At 31.3% G+C, this 22099-nt stretch overlaps 1 protein-coding gene across 3 annotated transcripts in view; it reads right to left on the reverse strand.

Annotated features, from left to right (window-relative positions):
- Positions 1–22099, reverse strand: part of LOC117123418 (coatomer subunit zeta-1-like) — a 100620-nt gene that overhangs the window by 30085 nt on the left and 48436 nt on the right. For all 3 annotated transcript variants that reach the window (XM_033269339.1, XM_033269325.1, XM_033269332.1), the window contains exon 5: positions 2300–2377. In XM_033269339.1, coding sequence (XP_033125230.1) covers positions 2300–2377 — 78 coding nt within the window. The remainder of the gene's footprint in view (positions 1–2299; positions 2378–22099) is intronic.

Below are 22099 nucleotides of genomic sequence, written 5' to 3' on the forward strand. Positions count from 1 at the left end.
TACATGGCATATATACACGGTATACAATTACATTTTGAACGTTATTATTCTATTAATATTTATTATTTCATTAATTACTAGGTGGGAAATTAATAATTTAATATATTTACTGTAGATGTTATTTTATATAATATAAAGTATTTAATAAACTAACTATAAAGAAGACAAAAAAAAGAGCAAGTAAAAACTAGTGATGATCTAAGTTTACTCTAAGATTTTATTATAAGCTTTTAGAAAAGACAGTACAGTATTATACAAATTATAACAAGATTTATTTATATAGAGTCACATAGTCCAATTCTTTATTGGAATTTCTGGAGGATATAGAAGAATAAAATTAAGACACAAGTTAAACATAATTCAAATCCATATAAACATCACCCTCTCCAATCTAACTTGGCTCATTTTTAAAAAGTTTCAAAAACGAAAATGGGAACCAAGCGTGATAATCAGCAGTATACAACGTTCGCTACGTCATTTTGTGTTGAGGGGCACAAGGGAACGGGGATTAGCAATACATGCACTGCCAATGAAGGAAGTTGTCCCAATCATGAAATGTCAGATAAGTTTGACGGCAGACATTTGATGAGCAAAGGATACTGTGACAAGGACAACACCCAGTTAAAAAAAGCAAAGATAACGAGAAAAAAAAAAACATAAGCACAAAGATTTTTATTTGTAGATGTCTGCTGCCCTCTGGTTATGAATGAAGTGAGTTTCTTGTTTATTTAACTTTATACTGAGATAAAAAATATTAAAAACAGCTTGTTTTCATTTTTATCAGCTATCACAATCAGTATGTAACAAATGTTTGAACATTCTTATAATTTAGATTTAAATAAATTACATACTTTAATGGGTTTGTATAATATAACAGTAATTATTATGTGCACAGTAAAAATACAATTCTTTTACATGAAATTAGCTGTTTTACAACATTCCATCAAATTTTTTTCTGGCTCTCCCTTAAATAATTCATGTATTTTTAAAACAAATTCTCTGCCCAGAATAGTCCTAAGTACATTCCCTAACTTCCAATTATTTCCATAGGGTACCCTGAGATTACTATATTTTAAAAGTAGTCCTATATTGAACAATTAAAAGATATTATTTTTCTCCCTTTTATTTTAACCTTCATTTTGTTCTGAATAAATTCTAAGTTTACATTTACAGTCTTTTACTATAAACATGAATTTAATACTTTCTGTCATTTGCCTAATCTAACTTGAACAGATTAATTTCTTTGTGGAAGTTGTAGAAGCTGATGAGTTACAAAAAAAAAACCTACCAAACATTACGATACTGACAGTAAAGCTGCCAGAAAAAAAAATACACAACAAAAAAATATACTATCTAATTAAATCATAAATGATGATAATTATTTAAACTATGATTCATGGTTTATGTCTTGTAAACTCAATTGTACTTTTTTTATAGTCGAATAAATAAAGTTAATTAAACAAAAAATAATCTTATATTTGTCATCAACAATACAAAGCTCTCTTTGTCTATCACCGGCAGATTTGATTAAATTTGTAGTTGTTTTAAAATTGAACAATGCACTTCACACCTCTTGATATTTTGAAAATAAAACACAGAAATGTTGGCATATATTAGATTCCTAAACTTGTAAAAGTTGTACTGTAGGTTTGTACATACATACATACAGTGCAGTGCAAAAACATACAAAATTGGGATAGAAAAAAAACAGAATGGAAACAAGAGCTATTCTGCAGTTGGAGAAAAAGTCAACCAAACAAGTCAAGATGCAAAAACCTATCTATAGTATATAAGTTAATTTTCATAAGAAAAAAAAATGATAATTAAACAACAAAAAAATTCAAAATATGTAGATAAAATTATAAAAATAAATTAATCGTACATGAGGTTTTGTGTCCATGCCCGCTCATTAAATTGTTTTGTATTTGTATTGTATACCGCCATTGTATTGTACTTGTTTTCTTGGCAAATAAAGAAAAAGAATAAGAAACTAAAGTGAAATGTTTGAGATATGTAGAAGTGTTGTGACTCGGACTCTCAACCTTGAGGTCGGGGGTTCGAAACACTCGCTGTGCAAGTCGCTTGTGTCATTAGGCAGGACAATTTATCTATGTTTGTCTCTCTCCACCCAGGTGTATAAATGGGTTCCGGCATATGCTGGGAAGGTAAAACAGACTGCAGTGCGGGAGGAGTCGCGAACTTCCACAGTCTGGCCCAAGGAAAGAGAGATGGGCACTCTGGCCTGTGAGACCAGCACTTCAGGTCTTGCCTTAACAATTAATATCACAATGAAACTTACCCGCCATCTACTATCTCATCAACAGCCAGGAAAACTGAATCTAAATGTTCAAACAAAGCTTTCTTCTCCACGTTTTTCCTACAAGATAATAAAGTACACTTGATTTAATAATATATTTCTTTAAAATAAGTTTAATTCTATGTTTTTAAATCAATAATACAATATACAAATTAAATTAACCTTATGGCGGAAGAATATGAAAGTCAGTTAAAAACTGTAAAAATAGTTTAAAGTTATATGAGATGTGAAAAACAATGAATAATTATAATGTGATTTGTAATGTGATGTAAATAAAATGAAGTTAATGTAAATAATACACAAAATTGATCTGATATTGGAATAGTATTAAATCATATTTCAAATATAATTTAATATATAGCAGATCACTTAAACACTACATGAAAATAAAAGCAATAAACTATAAAATTTTAAAAACTAAAAACTTTTTAAAACTGTTCAGATAATAATATTATTATTTCCATTTTTTCTTGGAAAAATAATATTATTATTTCCATTTTTTCTTGGCAGCGTGGTGCTAAATGGCCAAAAATATAATTGTATTTTTATTCAAAATCATCATTATTGGTGAGCAGTGGGTTCGCTAAACAAGATATGAAAAAATCTCTCCTAAATATTAATAAACAAGTAGAATTTATATGTAAAAAAAGTAAGAGAGTGGGGAAGATTTTAATTTTATATTCAAAGTTGGTGCCCTTGTTCAAATGAACAAGGGAAACCAACTTTGAATATAAAATTAAAATCTTGTTTAGCGAACCCACCGCTCGCCAATAATGATGATTTCGAATAAAAATACAATTATATTTTGGGCCATTTAGCACCACATCATACTGCCAAGAAAAAATGAAAATTTCAGAAAAAAAATTAATGTTTTACTTTATTTTTAATATGCCCGCCGCTACCTTGAAATCTCCAAGAATAAGATATGTATTTTCTTCCTAAATTTATAGCATTTAATCATCCCATAATATTACACTGTTTACATTAAGCATAGAGCAAAGAAACTTTGTTCTATGCATTAACCAATACAATTTAATTTTTTTTTCTCCTCTGTCTGAATGTTCTTGGCAAAACAAATAAGAAAACAAAGTTTTATTTTTTTTTTCAGCCCTCCTCTGATGACCTTTGAAAAAAAGAAACAAGGTATAAACAAAATCTTGACTTAGTTTTTATGATTCACCCAAGACATTCCATGCTTGCAAAGCAAGATTCTTCCTGTTCTTTCCTCTTCAAAAAATGTCTAGAGCTAAAAGACTACTTTCCTATGACACTAATGTCAGTATTTAAAAAAAATATAAAGTTTACCAAGACAAACTGACCTTAAATGCACAAGATTTTTTAAATATTTTAATAGTTACAAAAAATTCTGATAAAACCCATGACACATTAAAGATATAGATCTACTGTCTACAAAATCTGGAATGATAGTATGTTGAATAAGAATATAAAATTAGTGATTTAAAAAGAATCAATTAATGTCATGTAACTATCTGTTAATTGGATAGGAAGATACATTCTCATTTTCAATTGAACACTAATAAGTTATCAATCCAAATATAGAATATTATTGTTAAATTAGCTTAATAGACATAATATCTTGAATACCCAAAGCAAATGACCACAAATTCACATGAAATGATATTTTTCAATATCTTAAGGAGTCAGATAGTATTAAGAATTATACTAAAGATGGTAATTGGGGCAATAAGATCAGATGGGACTAACTGATAGTGAAGACATCAATCCTCACATTAGTCATAACAAACTCTTCAATTTTAATTTTTATAAAAACTGAGGTACCTAGCGCCAAGTGGAAGTGAATACAGGAAGCAAAACGTGTTACAAATTTGTGATGACATGCAAAAAAAGATGGAGGAAAAGAATTGATGAATAAATTACAACATCGCCCTTGAAATGACAAACTAATAAGTATTTAGACAGGTCAAATTTCTGCCAAAAAAAATAATTTTCAGCACAACTATGCAAACCCTTAACATTATTGCAAGATGATGATCTAGATTTTTAACAGCTTGGGTACTGAAGCACCCCCTCAATGTTGACAAATAAACAGAATTAAATGGAGTAAACTTATATTTTTTATATGAGGAACCCATTTCTATTATATCTCAAGCAAATTCATATAATTTACACATAGATAAGGCAATGAACATTAAAAAATACCACAATAACGACAAGAATGACAACAATAATAAATTTAAAATCAGCACTTTATAATAAAAAACAATATAATATTAATAACAATTATAATTACAAAAATAACAATAATAACAATATAATAATGATGTTAATAATAATATATTATACATTCAAAAATACTGTATTTTTTTAAAGTTTAAAACTTTACTATGCATACTAACAACAATAAAATAAATTAATATTAATAAGATAGCAACAATCCAAAAATGGAAATGCATGTTTGTCAGAATATTATTTTTGTGCTGAGATTTGAATATAAGCAAACGTCATTGAATATTAATTAATTTAATATCTCATCATCATTTCAACTCTTCTTGTTCATATGTTAAAATACATAACTTAGTAAATATCTTTATTACTGTACAATTTTCAACTTTTGATGCTTGAATCATGTTTTAATATCATTATCACATGAATTCTGGACAAATCCTGACAGATTTTGTCTGTCCATCTGGGTATCGTTTCCCTCCCAACCAGTTTGTTGGAGGTTTTCCAAATGGACCTTGTTGGAATAAAATCTGTCATATTAACTCCATAATATACATCGGTAAATAGTTCCTCAATTAGCTGTGCAATCTGTAAAGAACTGCAAACCGAAAGTAAGTGATTGGTGTAGAGAAATTACCGTATGTTCAAAATAAACTTACAGGACCAACTGAAAGGATAATTTCATTATCAGTTGAATATTTTTTTTTAAAAACTGTTTCCAACGTGATATTTGCATGTGAGAACTGAGTGCAGTATACAGTCAGATGGTGCTCATTTCCTCATGTAGAACAATTACAACTTTATCGCAAGTTACGACAGAGCGTGCACGTAGATATCAAGTAAATGAACAGCGGCATTAATAGCTTGTTTTACATGGTTTTAATCAAGGCCTGCGTAAATCATATCCGAAATCAGCTAATCGTACGGTTTTTCAAGTACAAGCTTATGTTTTCACTTAAAAAAATCATTTCATATTTTCTACTATATATTTTAATTCATAAAAAAAACAAACATATACTGTAACATCCTTGCATGAGGTTCATTGATCTTGGGTGTGGAAAACAGAAATGACAGCATCTAGGAACTGCATGGTTAACATAAGCCTGGGGTTTCTGTTTAAGGGACTCAAGTTCAACAAAGAAAAACTCTTAAAGAGTTTCTTACAAATTTGTTAAGATGAGAAGTGTTTTAATCAAGTTTTATATTGTTTTACACACAGTGCATTTAAATGGCTTCCTTATTTATTTATGAATAAATTCAATACTATTTTTGTAAATATTTTATTTTCTCACATTTCACACTACCATACAGACAGAGGCATCACAACATTCCACACTACCATACAGACAGAGGCATCACAAAATGTTAACAAGTATCACTCACCATACTATACCCATATCCTCCACATCATAAAAATAAAAGATTTTGAGAAACATGATTAAAGCAACTTTTGGTAACAAAAAAAAAAACAACAAAAGAATCACAATGAACAAAAAAATCCCAGCAACAGGAAACATAATATTTAATTCAACATTCAATAACACACAGACTATATCAGAAAAAAAAAATCCAACTTCAGAACACTATGCTATTCATCAACTGCAGTATGTTTACATATTATGACTAACACAATGTAATACAGATACAGTAATTAACATGGTGATGACAAATTGAGGTTGGTCAACAATCTGTTTTTTTCCCAGGACATATGAATATTTTAAGATAGTGCTTTCATGACAGATTGAAAATAAAACAATTTTTACAAACATTTGTGACAAATTGAAACAGAACACAAATTAAGTTGACAAAAATGACAAATAATAGTAAAAGATAAATGAAAATGATATTACAATCAAACAAATAAAAAAAAAAGATACAATGTACAAGTGTACATGTTTAGATAGGGACACAAGGCATGTGACAGCTATATTTAGCCTGTAAATGACAGCGCCCTTAAAAATGGTCAGGTCAACAATAACATAGTAATAGGACTTCCCCCTTAACCACACTTAGCCTCAATTATTCACATTTTATGCTGGAGGCAATCACTCAACATTTCAGTTTTTAATCAATTTTGACAAATATTGATAACTAATATTTCCTTCTCAACATTTTCTGACCTTTCTACCAAAGAAGCTGAAAATGGTAGATATTTTAAGTAAAGTACATTTTCTAAGATTTTCAAATAGAAATAAAACAACATTTTTCAATGACTAAAAATCAAAACATAATGATTTATGGTATGCAAGTGTGAAATAAAAAAAAAAATTGGTCTTAATTTTAAAATATCACAATTCTTATATTATTATATCATACGACTGAAGTTTGTGAGTACATTTCAACTGTGGGAAGAAATTGTCATACACTGGTCAGCTAGTCCTAGTTCATAACCTTTATATTACCCACCCCCTTCACTTTCCATTCATTACATCTTCCTCTGACAGTATCACTAAAAAAGTGAAAATATATAATAATATAATTAATACTTATTAATTATCTTATCAATTATTGCTAATCTTTTAGTCTTTTTTATGTACTATTAGTTAATAAACTCCTACGATATCTCCGATCTGAAATCTACATAATTTCAACCAATTTAATCACTTTCCCCTATTTTCAAAACATGTTCCAAGTTTCACTTCAAAAATAAAATGAAGAAGATTTCTGGACATGTCTTCTAACAACCTTTCCAAGATTAGTGTACCTGTTTCACTTCTTGATATTAATTAAATAGATAGATTCCATTAATTCAATTGCAAAGATGCTTCGGTGAATGACCACAAGAGACTTTCACAATTCTATTCAACCTACTTTTGAGGGGTAACACACAACATTAAACAGAACACATATCCTTTTTTTAAGGACCTTTCTCTTGTACTCGACTATAAATGAAGCTTAATTTTACTTGTAGACAATTTTTATATGTTTTTACATTGCTATAGTGTGAATGCATAAATATTAAGGAAAATTTATTGTATCATAATTGATGACGATTCTAACAGAATTAAATTTATTACAGAAGCAAATGTATGTATAACAGTGGCTTTTTTACTTATAATGATGATAAATATAATTGACGACTTGATTTAATTTCATTTGTAACTCTCACCAAACACCGAGTGATCTGCCAATTCGAGTGTAATAAACTCGGGGGGTGTGCTTCATATTCTAAGACTTGATGCAAGACTTGAAGGGGAAGTTAGTTCAGGATTGAAGATTACTAGGTTAGAGGATTTAAACTCAGTACCACAAGAAGAAATAAGCATAATGAAAAAAAAAAAAGAAAGAAAGAAGCTACACCTCTGCATTCAGAAATGTTTGCTGAAACTACTGAATAAAATACAAAAAATATAAGATATTTTCTCAATATGGAACAAATGTTTTTTTTTTTCCCGTTGCGCTCGTGTCAGGCCATTGCATTCTCCACAGAATCTCACTGGCTGACAGTAGTCTGGAGCAATAAGTGCTCGACTTTATATTGAATATTCATTGGTCCAATGTACGTAATAGCACATATAATTTAAAAAAATTGTTACGCTATTAAAAATAATGATTAGAATGATGATGATGATGATGATGATGATGATGATGATGATGATAATGATGATGATGCTGATGATGATAAAGTTAATTACTATGCTAATGATGTATGACGATAACAACATTGAAAAGAAAATGATTATAATATATATTGCTGATGATACTGATGACAATTTAAAAAAATGAATGTCATACAGTTTATTGACAGGTTTAGGTCAAAAATTGAGCTTTCAAAAGTCCAGTATAGTACAGTACTTGGCATATCCCTTTGACCCAGTGCCAAAAATAAATAGTGGTGCCATACGTTGTGCATGTAGAATGAAGGGGAACAAAAATGAATGACAAAGCTCTTTTCCAGATGAAGAATCTGGGTCAACAAGAGTGTCTGATTATGGATTGAATTACAGTACCCTACAATTATATCTAAATTGCAGGGTGATACCAACTGACTGAACCTAAAGGCACAATTGCAAAGCCTGTGATCAATAACTAAACTCGAACACATCTTCACAATAATCAATAACTGAACTTGGCACACTTTTAAAACGATTATTAGGACTACCAGGGGGAAGATTTTCTAGAACCTTGGTTTTCAAAGGTTTTCAGGTGGCGACCTATTTTCAGATGTATCATTTTGAGGTGACCCATTTTCAGTTGTATGTACAGTAGTACGTACGGTACGGGGCTGGAGACCGTACGTAAATCGCTGGATTCGTAAAATTGAGGTTGGGTTAAATTTGTGGTGCCCTTTGAACTAATACCTACGTAACACTAATACGTACGTAACAAACGTATGTTATGAACGAACGATGTTGCCTAGCCTAGGCGTATAACTGTAGGTCTAGGCCTATGAATAAAACCATGTTATTAGTATTATTCATCACTTTACGATGTCATAATAAAGTGTTCAAATAAAACCATGTGTCTAGTAGGTTAACTCATCATTTTATATCTTTTATTTAACTAAAGAATATGAAAATATTATAAGATTACCTAGATGACAAAGGTATAACTTGGGAATTCCCCTTCCTAGCTATTCTAAACAACACAGCTGCGGTGTTGTCTGGGCATGCACTGCACTGGGCGAGCCAACTAATTAGTGTTCGTATACAAAATTATGTTTACATAGCTTAGTAAAATTTGTGTAGAAAATTTGATAAGACAAGTTTTTCACACAAAGCTAAATAGGAAAGAAATTATCTCAAGCACCGATGGTAGATTATTCACCTCGCTCAGTCCACGTGGTAGACTATAACAGCGTGTTAATTAGACACAATCAACACTGCTGTTTAATGCAAATACTTGCATATGGTTTGTTTATTGTTATAGTATTGAAATAATAAACATACAGAAACTAACAAATCTCTTTTTTTATATTATGGTGGCCCTGAAATGGGCCATATGATTTTAGTATTTTGGGGTTTTCGATGCCGTCATCGTCCGTACGAGGCGTACGTAAAATTGAGGGTTCCTATAACTGAGGTATGGAAAAACGAGGTTCTACTGTACATGGGTACATTCAGCCTGATAGAACAGTGTTAAAGATTATGATCCTTGTGGTACTAGATTTGATAATAATAGTGGGGGTGGTGATGATGAGGTTAGGATGGGATTGTGGTGGTAATGGTGGGATAATAGTGATGATGGGAGGGGGGTGGTTGTAACAATGATGATGATAGGGCAGTGTAAATAATGATGATGGCAACAATAATGGTGAAGCCAAGGAAGATATGAGAGTGGTATGGCGATGATATGACGACACCACTGCAGAGATCCCAATTCTCCCGAAAATCGCGGGTTCTCCCGATTTTTGAGACCGTCTCCCGCCCTCCCGATTTTTATTAATAATCTCCCGATTTTTTTAAATATCCCGAAAATTTCACAAAAAAATGTGATTTCCACGATGTCATAGAGCAATGAAACAAAATTTCTTATCTTAAGCCAATATACTATGGCGCTCGCTCAGCCTTAAAATGTCGTAAACAAGACCAGGGAGTTGTTATTTAAGTTGTTTATCAAAATAACAACTCCATTGCAAGGCAGGCCTAGATCCGTGGTAGAATCGCCTTGTTTATCCTCCATGTTACGATCTTTCTCATCCGCGCGACCTCAATCAATGAGATGGCTGTCAGTTGAGTAAATAAATTTCAACAAATTAACGAAATTAGAAATCACATGGAATGGATGCCCCAAGTTTTTTTCGCCGCGAAGATTTGGAACTTTGTAGAATCGGTGCATAAAAAATACTTTTTCTTTCAAGTAAGCTTCAGTTCTTTAATAACAATACGAAAAAAATCATAGTTAGTAGGTTTTGGTACTAAGAAGTCTTCCGAAAGATGAATTTTTTTTTAATATCAATCCCGAAATACATGTAGGCCTAGGCTCTATCTGCACTGCAGGGTATGTGCGTTGTATTGAGTGGGCGTCTGTGTGTAGTGGTGGTCGTGACTCTGCGGCCTTAGGCCTAGTTACGCACGTACGATGGAGCCTAGCGAATCAGGATCTGTCTCTTATACACATCTAGATGTGTATAAGAGACAGCAGTTGGCTAGCCCATACACAATTAAATAAATAAGAATAGTTATAAATTTATATTTTAGGCGAACGGCAATGTGTAAACAAATGTAAAATTGTTAAATAAAAGTAAACAAATTAATGAAATTTGTTTGTTTTCTTCATTTTGTGTAATACTTTCATGTTGCACAGCGCTTCGTAAGGTGTCACAGCGCGTCGCTACAGGAGGCGATCGCTTCACGAAAAAAATCTCCCTATTTTTTGGTTTTCAAACTTGGGATCTCTGCCACTGTCAACGTTACCTATAACAAAGTCGACGACGGCAAGGATGATAATGCAGACAATGATCCACAAGATAGGATACCGATGATTGTAATTACCAATCAGTTTCGGCTTTTTATATTGATGCTACTAAAGTAGTTCATCGCTATAAGGTTCCATCAATCAAACAATCAATCAATCAATAACAGATCGATGGAAAGTCTGGATGACTATTAAGGAAGGAAGAAAAATCAGTTTTGGTCCTGTGAACTAACTAAAGTGTAGTGGTGCTGACTAACAAAATTAACAGTTATTAGGAGATTACAGAAATTCAATGAAACAGTTGAATAACATGTATAAATGAATTACCTTTCACTTATTCAATTACAAAGATCTTTTGAAATTTGTACGACTGGTTCTAAAACAAATTTAAAGCTAGAGTTGAACTTGTTTAATTAAGAAAAATAGGGGAAAAGGAGACATTTTTTGCCAAATCATTTCCATCCTCCCAATGAAGATATGAATAGAAGATGACCAGTGCAGTGGACAATAACCATAGGAAACTGGATTAATCACAGCCGGTCAGTTAAGAAACTCAGAAAATAGTGACATCACGTAACGTCTGCTGTTAGACTTTCCCCAAGTATGCTTTTAACATGCAACTTTTTCATAACACTTTAACTATATCTGACACTGTTTGTATTGCGATACTGTTAAATGGCCTGGCCAGTTTATGTCAACAGCTAAGTATCCTAGCAGGAGGATGTTGTGTTTATGTGTAACACCAACTGGGAACTTCTCAGGTCCATAGTGAATCTTTTACTACTTGTAAATGTGTTAATTCACTTTCATAGCGAACACCTTATCCACCTTTAGAGCATCTTGGGATGTCTATCGTTCTGCAATGCTCACTTCCTTATTCATGTTTCGTTCCAGAAATAATGTTGGACGAGTCGAGTAGGAGAGTAAAAGGTTAACTGTATACTTGTTCTAATTGATTTCTGAATTAGTCATATTTCATTTAATTATTTGCTAATTTGTACTTAATTTCAGATCGCGTTTTGGGGTTTCTCAAATTAGGGTTTAGTCGAAGGATATGTACCAAGTGGAGCTTTTAAACTTAAAGATGAATTTTAATTAATATTTGCTTTTCTTTCAAGTAAAAAACAGAATTTGCATATTTTTAACCAATTAAATTATTGTGATTCAACTTTCGTCAGGAATGAGGATAGGAAAATAAAGTTGTAATATGTTTGCTTGTAACACTTTCTTTGGTGTTTGTTTCATGCTGTCGTACAGTAGATACATAAAAAAATATGTTTAATATTGAAAACAAATTTGATTCAATTATATGAGGAATTTGATGATTACAGTGCACCCTCCAATTCGAGACCCCTCTCATTCCAAGACCCCTCTAATTTAAGACCATTTTTTCAAAGAACCAAATAATAATCATCAATTTTTAACACAAAGCTAACCCTCTAATTAGAGACCGAACCCTGAATTGAAAGGTAAACTGTAACTGAATATATTTAACATTTTTATTAAATTAAAGGTACTAATTGCCTGTTATCTATTGATACATTTCATGATCCTTCATCATCGTCTCTGTAAACAACATTGCTTTCACTATTGTTATCATTACTTATCATAATAATTATTGCCCATCACTACAATGTGACTATTAGCATAACTATCTTTATGGCAGCCCCTATTAAATCATCACTATCATTATCAAAGCTACAAGGTCACCATCACAGTCACTATGTATCATTGGTGACGATCAAAATTGTCACTATCACAATCATCACTACCCATGCCCAGGGGCAATTCCAGGGCCTGCAACCAAGAATCCTTGCCCTTTACCCATCAATCAGTAAGAGGCAAACAGAAAAAAAATCAACCAATTTTTGGTAATTTATTCAACCTAAGGGGTATTGCTGGACTATCCCTTCCCCTGCATGCCAAAAATTAGAGTGCAGATTGATTGATTGACTTATTGACTGATTGATTAACAGATTGATTGGTGGTCAGACTTATTTTTGTTATGATAAGAACATGAGAAAAATACAAAATAAAAATGTAGACCTTTTCCTTAAACACCTGTTTGTTCTTAATTGGCAGATGGTCAGAGGCATTACAAGTCTAGCATCTAGGCACGATGGTGTTGCATGATAACATAAAACAAAATATTTTGAACAGGTTTTGAGTTTGGTTTAAGTGGACTGAAAGATGACCATCAGGAAGGAGGGAATTTTAAAGATTTTTTTTTTAGCTGAATCACGTTTTGCCTGTCAAGAAAAGGGACGAAAAGTCTGTTGTCATGCTTGTGTATTTGTTGGTAATAACTTTTTTTAATTACAAAAAATAACTTTCTGAAAAAAAAAAAAAGGAATACAATTGTTAATATTTTTTTGTAAGTCGAAAGCTAAAACAATTTTCCTTAAAAAGTCTTGCACCTCTAGCTGTGTCAGAGAGAAATGGAATATATCAATCAGTCAATCAATCAATTGATCAGTCGATCAATCAGTTTCCAGTGGCAGATCCAGGAATTCAAAATAGAGGGACACCCAGGGGAGGGGGTACTTTCACAGATAAAGGATCTATACCACCTCATCCCCACGATCGTTGGGGCTGAGGTAAGAAAATTTGTGATTATGGTACCTCTAGATGGCTGGAAATTGCGCTCCCAAACTTATTAAAATTTGAATATAATTTTCTTTATATATCCATTTTTTAAAACAATTTTTAACAATTTAGGGGGCCCTGGGCCATCTGCTTCCCCCACCCCTCCTTGAATCTGCCACTGGTTTCATAGGATGGTAGAGAAGCAGCAATCATTAAAACTTATCACTACAGTATATTTATTCTGTAGAAAAACAGTTCCTTACAGCTTATTAATAAGTTAAAGTCATTCTTACAGAACACATTCTTCAGATGCTATATGAAAATATATCCAATTTTAATTAATGTATTGATTAATAAGACATACTACTGTATTAATTATGACCTTCTTTATCAGGGCTGGCGGAACATTTTTCAAAGTGAGGGGCCAACTAGTAAGATGAATGGGAATATGAATTGCGAGGGAGCCGATCATACAAAAATATGCATAGACATACATTTTCTGCCAAAAATAAAGGGCCCGGGCCCCACAACCCCAGTTCTGCCGGCCATATTTATAACTTACTTGCATTCAAAATTGATACTTATCAACAATCAACAAAATGTCAAATTCTAATAAGGTTTGAGCAGACAAACAAGCAAAAAAAAAAACAGGAACTTATAAATAATGTAACACTTGAAAAGTCTACTGAACTTCTTGAGAACTCTTACGCAGATTTCAAAACATAAATCTCGCTAAAGCACGATAATTAAGAATGCTAGAAACTCTCCGAAAGCCTAAGGATATGTCTAGGCCTCTATAACATAAGTATGTAGGATGGCCTGTGTGGATATCGCCTGCTTATGTTGGATCAACAGCCTAGACATGGTAAAATCCTAGGCTTAGAAAAATTGAACAGGTCAATTTCATTTCTGACCATAAACTTAAAAATCTTATTGAAGTAAAATTTAATTTGTTGGTACAAACAACGAAAGTGTATAACGAATTTTGATTGTGTACAAATTTCATTTCGACAGGCAAGCAGAGTTGTACGAGTCTGTCTGACGACTACTGACGTCTTTGGAGCATCTCAAATAGCTGCTCTCGTCTGACAGATGTCTGTCAATCAAACAACCTGTGAAATTCCTCACACTTTCAGGAGATGAGCTGCTATAATATGCAATGTAAGAATAAGATATATCTAGCAGTTTTAGTCAATCCAATCGCTGTTATTGCCTTATATATTCAGATACTCATACAGTAATTTGCGTATAGTCCAAGATTACCAATATCAATCACACACATTATAGAGCAACAACACTCTCACTAACACTGCACTAAAAACTTTCCCTTCCTTTACACATTGGCAGGTATTTCACTGGGAGTCAATCCTGTACATTTTTCAAAATTGTCTTCAGATTTTTTATGCACATAAAAATATTAAATAAGATCAACAACAAATCCTTAAATTGATTACCAGCAAATGTAAGGGTCTATGCAAAAGAACAAAGTAAATGTATTATTTAACTATCAGTTAATTGAGAGGGAATTTTTTTTTCTCATTCAGATGTGTAATTTTAGTACAAATATGGAAAAACTTGGGAAAACCAGAGAATTAAGGCAATAACAAAATTCCCATTTAGGAAAACTAACATACAGGATTGGCACCTTAAAATAACATTAACATTAAATTTTTTTAATGAAGAGAAATTTTGAGTACAGCAGCTGATTACAAAAAAAGTAGGCCATTGAAATAAGCATTCACTTGATTCAATGCTTGTTTCAAACATCTCAATGGACAAAACGTTATAAGTTGCGTTAAGCAACGGTTCCATGTTGTACCACTGGTGCGTTGACGAAGTGAAAGTCTGGCTGAACGGTTGATGAGCTTTTTAAAAGCTGCGGGGAATAGTACACATGTTTGTTTATGTGCGGGTGTTCAGTAGTTTATGTGGCGGAAAAGATTATAATTATCTCTCACAGTTCCTGCCTTGGCAAAAGACAGCCGACAAGGAATTATTCATGTGGGTTTCTGTATTGAATGTCATAAGAAGTCTGAGTCACTTTGTTTTCTTCATTTCAAACATTAAAAAAACATAAAGTAAAAAAAACTGGGGAAACCAATATGATCTTCAGTATAATATAAGTAGGAGGAAGATGACTTTGAATACAATTAGATGAGCCTCTGGGGATGGGAAATTATATGATACAAACAAAATATGTCTGCAATGTATATGTAGTCACTTCCATTTGAGGAAAAAGGAAGATGGTTGATGTTTTCCAGAAAGTCCATGTGAAGGTGGTAACTCATGACTTATGATATTAATACATTAACATTAAGCTCACATTATTAGATAATAAAATTATAACACTATGTTTCTTATTAAATAATTAAACCTTTTAAATTCATAATAAATAAGAATGTTTTAAATGAATTCTGTCATGAAATATTGTGGTCGTACATCTTTAGACAGGAAGACATTTGTTGTCGAGGTTGGACAGTGACTTGGTGGTTATCTACTTTAAATACACATTGTAGAAGTGTGGTAGTAAGACCTAAAGAGAAGCAAACATTTTTTCCCTTTCTCAAAAGCTCCTTGAAATGGTTATTTTGAGGAGCCCAGCAATAATAATTGCTTGGTACAACTTATTTCCTTTTAAAAATTTTCTATAACTATAGCAAACACATTTTCCATTTTAAAACATGATATACAATTCTACGTACTTTACTAAAACCAAATGTAACAATAAATTGTAAAAGTAAGGAGTCACTATGTGGGAAAACACACAGAAATTGATTATTTTTACCTGTAACCATTATGTATTTATTTATTCACTATATTTATTGGGAAATCCTAACCATAATGCTTTAAAAATAATTTCAATTAAACCCTCTGTATTAATTATTTGAACAATATTTAATGAGGATGAACCATCCAAGTATTTAAAATAATTACAATATCACTAAACAAAATGATAACATTTCCAAGACATACTGTCAATAAACTTTAGAAATCCTTGCTCAATACCTGATACCTGACACTGATAGCATGGAGGTGGGTTTTTTTTTTAGTAAATCAGCACAAAACTGACGTCACTCGAGGCATGTGATCTGTCGAAAGTCATATCAGGTTTAAAGTGAAATTTCAAAATGAGGAGCAATCCAAACAAAAAGTAGCATCTTCTACAGTGTTTGTCAGGCACTTCCTACCAACACTGAACATAATCTATACAGCTGTTGGCCAATCATTTTCCTCGCTACATTTCATTTTCTGTTTCCCCCCCAGCAACCTCTTCACAGGAAGGAGAGAGTGAATCTTCACTAGCCAACTGAGATCTTTCCAAGTTGTCATCTGCTTTCCCTTATGCAGAAAAAAAAAAACTACCATACTCAAACATAAGACGAGGTTTTAAAATTAGCAAATTATGATTGAAAAACAGGGGGTCGTCAGATACGCAAAACATGCAAATTTTATATTTATTAAATCATGTTCGTCTTACATGCGGATCATCCATAACACGCAAATTTACTACTGCAATGAAGATACTAAATGTTAGTATGAATGAACGCAATTTTAAATACAGGAAAATAAAATTTTGATGAACATTTAAAAACTCATAAAATGATATTCTTTTGGAAGATTAGCCTTGCATTTGGCATTTGGCTCCGTTTTTAGCCAGCTAGATTCAGTGTCAAGACCATAAAAAGCAGAAAAACGTAGGAATTCCGATGATAAAACAGAGGGTCGTCTTATACGCCCCACATACAAAAATCATCCAGAAATGAAGAAATAATTTTTAAAATGATGATGATGATGAGTCAAATACATTGACTCATCATCATCATCATATCTCGTGGATATATTTCTCCCCGCAATATAAAAACAATTAAAACAATTTTGAAAATGTGCAATAACCCAATTAATTTTAAAAAATTCCGTGACAATATTTCTAAACTTGCCATAATCTCTTCCTTTAGTGTATATTATGCGAACAACGAACCATCCTGGATTAATCCTCCATATCTTATAACTGACTAAAATAGGATTGTTATAATTTCTTATAGGTTTTTTTTTTAAATTACTGATTTCTGTCCTTTTCTCCTTGTTGTTCTCCGTTTCTCCTTGCGTGTACCTCATCTGGGACATGATCTAGGATTGTATTTTACGTTTCTTATTGGTTGTTTGCAATAAAGTGATATTAAATAATAATATAACAGATTGATTGCATGATATTAAAAAGGCCTTACGGTAAGAACCAATTACTATTCATGATGTATAAAAAAAACCTACTCATATTTACGATACATTTAATTACAGTAAAGAAAAATGATCCAACTATGTTTTTGAGGATGGTACTTGTTTTACTGATTTTTTAAAAGTTGGTTAATGGTTTAAAGGTACTGTATAAATATACATCATTATTTGTTTTTAATTACTTCATGTAATAAAAGATAATAGTCAAAATAGATAAACAAATAAAAAATGAATGTAGATCAGTAAGCTCAGCAAAACAATTAAAAAAAATTGTTCACATACACAATTATGGAATGAAACAATGCTCCATAAACCAAGTAATTTTGAGGTTGGGAATTTCACAAATATCTCGGTGGTGGATTCAAGGGGGAGGGGAGTTGAGCCAGCCAGGACCCCCTAAATTTCTCAAAATTATAGAGAAAAAAGGAAAATATTAATCAAATTTAGGTCTGAGAATGCAATTTCAAGCCATCAAGAGGTGCGACAATCATAAATTTTCAAACCTCAGCCCATGGTGGGTCTAGACTACCCATCTGTGAAAGTTCCTCCCTAGCCCCCTCCCCCTCTATTTCAAATTCATAAATCCACCACTGCATCTAAACCACCAAACTACCACTACCCACTTTCTCTCAATTGAGTTTTTTGGAATTGATAAAATATATGTGTTGTAATGTATAAATGAACAAAATATATAAAAAGTACATATTCTTACAGTTAATGACTATATTACTGCATTTGCAAAGAACTTAAAAATCCCTTGCTGCAATGTATTTTAAAATGATTGACATAAACAACCTGTTATCAATTCATGATTGTTATCAATGCATGATTGTTATCAACCCATGACCCACATAAAAATAGGGGCCCTTATATCAAGAGACACTGCACCGAATGCATGACGCGGGAAGCATGACATTTTTATCAATCAGACAGATAAATGGAAGAATTATACGAAGAATATGAAACTAGAAATCATGAGACTTGAAGATGCAGCTGTGTTTTTCTTTTTTACATTTGTAAATTAAGGTTATCTGTTCAATTTTCTGATGTCTCAATTACTTTCTTTTCTCAAATGTTAAGGTCATACTAAGATTGATATAGATATGTCAGGCAATGATTAGGAATAAATCAATCTGAGGATTCCTGTTCCCTGCTGCTAAAACATTTTGGAGTTTTCTATAATTTACAAAACCAATCTAATCCCAGTTGGTTCAGATGATATAATCCTGATTGTTTCAGGTGTTCTAATGCAGGTGTTATAGAATTTCCTCTTAAAAAGTAGTCTAACATTAAAAAAAAAAACCATAACTAATTTGTATAAAATTTGCATATAAGGCAACACCACTCATATATGATAAACTAGATATAATGCCATAAAAATATACATTTAAAAAAAAATATTTAGACACATATGTCTCAAGCAGTGTAATACTACACCATGGGCCATAGTTTAAAAAACAAATTTGAATATCTTCACCTGTATAGGACAGGTGCATGCTACTGTAGTGTTTGACAGTAAATTTAATCATTAATGAAGATAGAAAGTGGTTCAAGGGTAAAAGTGTGTTAACCAGGAATTAACCAATCACAGATAGACTTAGATAAACTGCTAAACACCAGACTGGCCTAACCACCTGTGCAGATGCACCAGTTATCAGACCGTAACAGACAATCTGATCACTCCATGTGTTAATTACAAGTATGGCAATCAACTTTAGAGTGGCCAATGTCAAGACCTGATTTTTTTTTTTTTTTTTTTGATGCTCAAATTTTAAAACCTGCGACTGAATTTCAAGTAAAAAAGTACCTTCAACTAATTAATTTATTTATGCTAGCTTAAAATTCTGTCCAAGTCATATAAATTTAAAAACATTATGTGATCCATAAAAGTAATAACATAGTATAAGACAAAATACATAAGAGTAATGTATTGTACAGATGAACAATTGAAGGTCCAGGTTTACCAACCTGTTGTGAGCAGATTTTTCCAAGAGGTAAGTAACAGGCAACTTTGGGGTTTGGTCAAGATCTAATACTACTAAAACTCCTCAAACCCTATAAAGCTCTGTACAAAATATCAAATTGTATGTACTGTATGGTGACATGTCCTTATCTGGGCATGATATCATATTATACCCAAATATGGGCATATCACATAAAATTTCATAGTGTGGACTTTATTAAGGTAATGTACTGTACTTGGTTTATGGAACCATGAGGATCATAAGATCAGTTGAATGAATCACACCTTGTTAAATGTGGTTTAATGTACAATTTTGAAAATCATTCTATTTTTTGTTTGCACAGAGAGAGAAAACAAATTAGTTACGAAAATTACTGACTGATGGGATGAATTAAACATCAGAATAAGAAAAATTGTCTTCATTAATAAATGAACATACGAAGAATACATAGGCTGTATTATTAATTAAAGTATTTAAAGGTAAAACATATGTAAATCAGTCAAAATTCAAAGTCAAAACTAAATTGGTCTTTTGTACTCAATGTTTTCAATTATTTTTGCGGAAGGTATATAGGGATGTTTCATATTTAATGACATATCGTAAGTCTTTAAAGGCTACCCTAAAAAAATATCATTCAAAACATAATAAATTTTAAACCTTATCAATTTTGACATGTTTGTATTAACGTTTATTTGTTCATATAATAAAAAACTGTCTCTGTGTACAGTTCAATTATTATAATATTTCTTCCGAAGGATTTGAATCATGTAGTGATAATCATGTTTGACATAAACCTTCACTCATGATGACTGCCAGTCCAACATATAAAATTAATTTTAAAATAATTTTTCAAACTGTCGCCACTTGAGTTGACAATCTGTTTATTAAATTCTACGATTTATAATTCTGCTGAAAAAAATGACTTAAAAATACCTCTGGCAATTTAGATTACAGTGCTATTTAATATCTCATTAATTCTAAGAGTAAAGATATTCGCATTAAAATATATGCACTGAAAAAATTAACATGAAAAGTAAACAAAATGAAATAAGTTTGATTTCTCAAGTGTAATTGAATGAGACATAAAACTAAAACCCAATTAATAAACTAGAATAACATAACATGTAGCCAGATAAGATACAGTATAATAAATTGAATTGGATTAAATTAATAGGTATAAAAGAAACTAAAAAGACAACATACAGGTTCCAAAAGATACAGTGCATACTCTAAAAATGAAACTAATAATATAGAATTAAATTCAAAATAATAAACAATTTTAACCATAATAATTCAATATGTCATAATTTTTATCTACTTATATGTTTTAAATTGTCAATTTGTTGTTATTTGATTTCAACAGATAATTCTTTAGTTTTAAACTAATGTGATCAAATAGCTAATGTTAAAATGAGTACAAACGATAATCAATATGAAGATTTTTGTAGTAAAAGGCCTGTAAATCAGTGAAAACATATCTGGCTACCGGTATCTGTGTTCAGTGGTTATAACTTATTTGGTTCTCTTTAAAATGCAGTATTTATTGTATAATCAAATCATGAGAGTTGGTATTAACTTGAAATTTATTAATTTCATCCTTGTGTATATTTTATCATTTATTGACAACTTGCCAATGTTTCAAGAAATATATCAATGAAAATTAAATTATTTGTTTTTGTTTATTATTATAAGTCACATTAAACAAAAAAATGAATACAAATACAATACAAATTAAATAAATTACATAAAGGAACCAATTAATAATAATAATTAAACATTATTTTTTTACATGGTGATCAATTAAGCATATTTTAATATTATATAGCAGAATAAAATTGTACATCAAAAAAGAAAAAATAAATAAAAGGAAAATGCACTTTCTTTAATAATCCAAAGGATACATGATGCAGAGTTGACAATTTTCAGTTTAATTTTGGAAGGAAGTGAAAATTTCCCAAAGAATGTGGAAACAGAGATTATGGGATCTGGGATGAGATACACAGTAGAATAATTTACTTTCATGTTTTTTAATGTCCATAATCACTTCTGATATTCTATACAGAAATGATGAATTTCCTGAAAACACTTACAAAATTAGATTGTGGAATGCAATTAAATCCACGGCAATTTGATTCTTATGTCGTACGATTCAGCTATCCACGACTTCTGTTTCACTTTATATATTTTGTCGGTTGTTTATTAATCTAAAATTGAATTACACTTCTCACAGCATGCGAGTTTATATCGGTAAACCCTGCATATTTTTCAAGGAATTTGTGAAGAAAATATTTGCTCTTGAAAGTTGGCTTTTTCCTAAGTAAATTATTATGTTTTGTGCGGTTTTTAAGTTTGGGAAGTGTTTTCGTTAAGGTGATAGTTTTCCCAAACAGGCAAATTTATCAGGGCAATGCGATGAGTGCATATTACATCTAGTATC

Source organism: Anneissia japonica, unplaced genomic scaffold, assembly GCF_011630105.1.
Source record: "Anneissia japonica isolate Jap-2015-1 unplaced genomic scaffold, ASM1163010v1 scaffold288292_len1863012_cov191, whole genome shotgun sequence".
NCBI lineage: Eukaryota > Metazoa > Echinodermata > Crinoidea > Comatulida > Comatulidae > Anneissia > Anneissia japonica.